Source organism: Anopheles coluzzii, chromosome 2 (assembly GCF_943734685.1).
Source record: "Anopheles coluzzii chromosome 2, AcolN3, whole genome shotgun sequence".
Lineage (NCBI taxonomy): Eukaryota > Metazoa > Arthropoda > Insecta > Diptera > Culicidae > Anopheles > Anopheles coluzzii.
Window position 1 is genome coordinate 38,596,319 of NC_064670.1, and position 6,090 is coordinate 38,602,408.

Sequence of the window (6,090 nt, forward strand, 5' to 3'; positions counted from 1 at the left end):
ATGGGTATTGCAAACTCGAAGAGATTTAAATTTAACTGAAAAATGTGTTGTGTAATTTTTCATATGAACCGGATGGATTTTAATTGAAGTGGAGTTTTTTTTAAATAGAATACATCCAAATTTGTTATTGAAACAATCAAGGGTGGAAACAATTTCAGATGTTTAATACGTATCTCACTTGACCGAAAAACAATGTAGGAATGCACCGAGGAATGCAAGCTGATCCATCTTTCATATCATGAGAATCACCCTTCCGCGGATGAAATAGTTACACTCCACATGGCCTCTATAGTTTTGTGCTTGAATGGAATGGGAATTACATTTTTTAACTTAACATTCATCACGCGACCTAATGTAGAAATAGAAAAGATTATTATCATTTTGCATCTCCATCTCATGTGAAAAAACCTTCGCATAAATTGCATCGTTCAATTACAGTTCAATTCAAAGTTCAAGGCTTTATTATTAACATTTTTTATCTTTAACATTACTGTCTTTATGCTACGTATTGCATACATTTAAACATTGAAGTTTTTTTTTAATGTACTCTTTTTATCAGTATTAGCTTTCTCCTGTTTGCTTAAAATCTTTTGCAATCAATCGATTGCAGTTTTAAAATAAATACTTAATCTATCTTCTAGTACCTACTGCCTAGCATAGCTTCACAAGGGGTAGTATCTTATACGAGGCTACAAAATCCTACCTCAGCGCCTCCAGCCGGGGCCACACATCTCACACAGCTCCCAGCTTACTGTAGCCCAAAGTTGGGCGGCGTGGCAGAAGCTTCATCACTCGCTTGCGCACGCCGAGAAACTTTTTGCGCGAAGATGCAATGCCGCCGGAGATTACACTAGACAGCCCTGTCATTGTTACCTGGCCGGCGGTTTGGCGACTGCTCTTCTTGCCCAATCGCGTCAGCGATCCACGGCGCAACAGTTGGGGCGATTTGCGTGGCGTAAGTGGCTGTGCGCAGTCCGCATTGAGCGCGAAACTATCGTCGAACTGATTCATGCAGGATTGATCTAGTAGACAGGAATCTCGCCGTACCGTGTGGCCGATGCTGAGCCGCGTTGCCCTCGACAGCGAGTTTCGCCGGTCGTTGTTAAGCGATCGCAGTAGGTGCCTCGCCAGTGGTGGAACGTCGGTCGTGTGTTGCTTCATCAGTTTGGGTTGCTTCTTCAGCTTGGCACCACGAATCGGAGTCCGGAGCGGTGAGGAACGTTGAAAATTGGACAGGTCGGCCATCTTGTTTGTTGGTTTATTTTTCGATAGCGTTGAATAGGATGAAAGTTTGAAAACTTTGTTTGTTTTTTGTAGGAAAATTGAACGATCTCAGCGCAATACTGTGCACGGTACTCGGCTGCTGTACGACGACTGCTGATGCTGCAACGATCTGCGAGCAGTTTTAAAGCAAATCTGGCACAGGTATGTTTGTTCGTATTCCGATCGAGAGAAAGTGAGACTGCAACAATTCTAGACCGAGGCAAAACAAATACAGCCTATAAGAGGTGCCTATTTTGCTTTTGTTTTGACTTCATCCTTCTACCTTCAATACACGGACTGGGGTTGTTGTACCCGTTGGGCTGAGAGGTGCATAGTTAATCAACAGCACTGAGCAGGATCGAACATGAACCAACGTGGCATCATAGACGCAGCATACGTTTCGCACCGTTCGCACTAGCCACCATCTATGATCAGTTCCATTCAAAGATTTTCCTGGGAGTTACGGGACCCACACACGACATTCGGTGCGAAAGATCGGCGAAATGTATTAGTGTGTGCCAATGTCTAGACTACCTTTTTCTTGTTTTATTTTGATCCCTTGGTTTACACCCACCGCGTGTTATGGGATGCTCTGTGCACGGGAGTGTGATAGGTAGCGGGCGATGTTTGTTTGAATTATTCCTACGGCATCGGACCTATATACAGGTATATTTGATCCGACGCGTTCTGGCCCACCGGCTAGACCCGTGGCAGACATGTATAATCACATTTTTATCTGTTTAACACGTCTGAAAACTTTCATTGGAGTCATCTTCGGATCTCGACTGTAATTAGGTTCGTTGGATTTGATCCTTGAAACAATACCAATTGTTTGACTTTCATTTTGTGCTGTATTTTCATTCTCATTGTCTGCATTTTTCAGCACACAGTCGGTTCCCATTGGTCGTACTTTTATTGCATGCTAGCTTTTAAATGTGTGCCTTCTAATCCACTCGTTTTTTTCATATAAAAAATATCTTAATAGGCCATGATATTTTGAAGAATGTTTCGAAATTTCCATACAAACGCGTGCTGTTTAATTGAACTTGTCAGCTCAGCTACCGGACGTTCAACTAAAAAGCGTTAAACAATTGAAATCTTACTGCATCTTCACTCAATCCTTCAATAAATCTGCTTCATAGCGATGATTAATTCGCAAATGGGCTTAACTTGCGTTAAACACCATTCAATATCTCCGGAACAATAACGACAAAGGTTACAATTTCACCAAATTTCGAGCAGCGAAAAGTCTCCTCCTTGCTGTTATGGACTAATAAAATAATTACCACATCGATGTTGAGGTGCAATAAAAACATGTTAAAAAACCAGGCACCAAACACCACCTGATCATCCCGGGTCCGCCAAAGTCAAGGTACTGAAACTCATACCCCAGCCAAGTATCGTTACCCTATTGTTGTTGCCGTTGTGCCGTACCCAGTAAAAAGAAACTGTCCTGTCGATCAAATCCCAATCGATTGATAATTTACGAGACGGATCCCTTCCTTTACTAACCGTACATTTATTTATAATGTCCTCGAGCGTGTAGCACCATCAACAGGAGCAGCAATATGTTGTTTTGTTGCCTGGTCCAACGGCAATCCTTCGCTACTGGATCGGCTCTTGAGTAGTGCACTTGGGCCTGGTTCGGATTGCTTTTCACGGGCACGGGCAAACAAATTCCTAGCCAAATGATGGGAATTTCCCATCATTTTGGAGCCCAAAAACCGTCGCTTATATCTCAAAACGGTTTTCTTCTGGCTGGTAGGGCAGCGAAACGGATCGCATCTTCTAGCCTGTCCAGTGGTGGGGTGAGTAATACTACGACCGCTGTTACGTGTGTGTGGTAGTACGTTTCTTGCTGTTCTAGAAAATGCATTTATTAGGCTAGGCTCTACACCTTCATTGGAAGAGGAGTGGTTTCTTTTGTTTCATGAAGGACAATAATTTTTATTACAATACTTCTCCTTCATATTAGAGTTGAAAATCCCTATTTTATTGAGAATGAATTTTAGTTATTTTGAAAAAGTGTTTTATTTTACGTTCAAACGTTTTATTTTCTGTAAATCGTCATTCAAGGAAATTTACTCAGAGAATATAAATTAAATGTACGTAACTGGAAGTAAAATGAAGTCACATAAACATCATTTTCTTGTTGCTTGTTTATTTCATTTTCATACAAATTCGTTTCGAGTATTATAATATTTCAAGGAATAATATTTTCTTAGAGCTAAGTAATTCAAGTCCTGTGAATTTTTGTAATTCTTTCCTAAGTTCTATGCAGTTCTTTGATTTACTTCAACAGCTAATTTTTCACATTCATAGGATCACTACTAACGATGTTTCTTATAAGAGATAAATACAAAGAAAGGATTGTGGCTGTTTTCGACCGGACTTGAGATTTCACTGACAATATTCAAATGTCGAAAAATGAACGGGTATTTGAATGTTTCTTCTTTTCCTTTTCAATGTGTCTGAACAAGGTCTTTCATAAAAGTACTTCTGCTTCTGACTTCCGTTTCAATTGTGATTCCTTATCATTTCTTTTCAATTCATACTTCTTCAACAATTTAATGTATTTATATCATTTTTTTGTAATAACTATTTCAACTGGTTTCAATTCAACTGGGTGTGTATGCTTCGTATATCGTGTAAGTGTTATACATAACTTTTCTCTCATGAGTACCCTGAACTTCCATTGGTTCATGTGTGATACAATGCGTACCCACCAACACAAAATGCAATATTTGTATGAAAAATTATATAAAAAATTCAACTTTGATGGGTGTTGATTATTTAAAAATAAAAAAAAAAAAACAAAAAAACAGTGTTATAACTACCAAATAATTCATAAGATTCCAATTTGAATTTGAGTGATGCAAATGATATATCACAACTACTAACTACAAAACTCTTAATGAAAATTGTTCTTCAAGAGAGACAGAGAGATCGATAGTTCAGTTTACGTATGGGTGTGTTTTTTTTACGTTTTATAAGCAACGTAGCCATACTACTCAGTCTTAGTAATATTCAGATGAGCGTGTGATACAACAGTTGCGTATCCTAAATCTATCAACGTTGTAAACGGCGTTGTTCTTCTAGTATGTGGTTTCATTCATTCAATGGTATAATATCTTTCAATGGCACGTTTTATAAATTGAGCATCGTTGTTGCACCGTCTCTCTTTCTACGATAATTTCCAATCAATTCGCCCTGCGAATATGCATTGTGTGCAAGGTATTAAATGGCAAAATATTAATTGTATATCCAATATTAGTAAATTTGGTGTTATAATTGTGCTGAGGTGTTCGGGTCCATTGACATAGTTGTTCAGCACATTTAAAATGTCTTTTCTGGTAGCGCTTTAAGTCTTCCTTTCGTATCTCGGAAATTAAAGTAATATTTTTCATTGTCATGACTTCAATGACTTATTTTGCAAATCTTTTGCCATCTCGCTTTAATTGACTACCGATACTGCCGTTCAAAACTATCAACTGTGCTATCGGAACCGAGGATTCGTTGGCCTTTTCCGGGAGAGAAGGTTGCTCCGTAGGCAATTGTACGGGATGATTCGGTACATCGGGCTGCTGTCCCGTTGAAGGTGCCATGCGTAGGCCCAGCTCCTGAGAATTCTGCTGCTGCATTTGTTGCAGTTGACGCAGATTGAGTGCATTGACCACACTTCTAATCCTCATCACGTCTTGCTCATGCTGCCGACGCCTTTGCTCTTCGTGCAGTAGCTTTATCGACGACAACTCGTGCTGTTGGCGGGCGTGATGATGCTCCAACAGCTTCTGGTAGTGATACTGCTGCTCCTGACGTACATCCTGAGATAAAGACAACTGCAAACACAGCCCTGTATTGACCACCCCCAATGAGCTTTCTCCATTTGCTTCGTGTCCCGTTTCGTGCGCCGTTTCGTGCACCGTTTCGTGCGCCAATCGCAAGTGGTTCTTCATTTTGTCCGGACGTGAAAATTGCTTGTCGCACACTGTGCACGGAAACACCTTGCGCTGTTTGCCCTCGTGGTATAGGAAAGCGTGCCGCTGGAAGCTGTATTTGTTTTTGAACGTTTTTTCAAAGCCATTCTTAGCGCACTCCATGCACTGGTACATTCCACCGTTGATTGTGGCGTACTGGAACAAATCAAGCCCGCGAACGGACATCTCTGTGAGTGCTTTGGCCGGATCGTTCGGCGATATGGTGTGGCGTGTTCGACGTTTCGTAACTGCCGTAGCAGGTATTCTCATTGGTTTAGCGGAAAATGCACCGCTCAGCATATTTATGTGGTCCGTACGGTTTTCCAGCTCGGTTATCGCTTCCGCCTCTGGTGTCGGCGTGTCCTGAGCAGTGGCACGCACACGAAGATCACTAGGTTCGTCGTTGTCTGTTTCGTCGAGTTTCGGTGCTTTAGCTTCCTTCGGTGAATCATCAGTCCCGTTTGCAGTCTGGTGTACCAAGGGTACGTCAAACGATCTACGCCGTTCGATTATCGTGACATCCTGCAGATGCCCATTCCGTTTCAACTCTTGCAGCAGTGGCGGTAATGTATCACCATCGCGTGACTCCGGCGGGTTTAAAGCAGCCTCGTCTGAGAATTTCGCACAGTACGCCTTAGGAAGAATAAACTCAATTTCCTCATCACTCTCTTCCTCCTCTTCTGCCCCATTGATCGGATTTGTTGCTACTGCATTGGTGTTGTGATCCTTTTTCTCCAGATTGATGGGGAATATGGATAGTTCCGACCCTTGATAGGGAATCATTGCCATACCTTTAAGGGATAGACAATAAAACACATGTTAGAATAACTTGTGACTCTATTCCAACAAA

The 6,090-nt window shown here is 41.3% G+C and overlaps 1 protein-coding gene across 1 annotated transcript; it reads right to left on the bottom strand.

Moving 5' to 3' along the window:
• Window positions 1-3,382: 3,382 nt before the first annotated feature.
• LOC120953333 (protein tramtrack, alpha isoform-like) lies at window positions 3,383-6,074 on the bottom strand. The gene has a single exon (XM_040373164.2). The coding sequence runs from the start codon at window positions 6,027-6,029 to the stop codon at window positions 4,689-4,691; it is 1,341 nt and encodes a 446-aa protein (XP_040229098.2). The 5' UTR covers window positions 6,030-6,074; the 3' UTR covers window positions 3,383-4,688.
• Window positions 6,075-6,090: the final 16 nt, after the last annotated feature.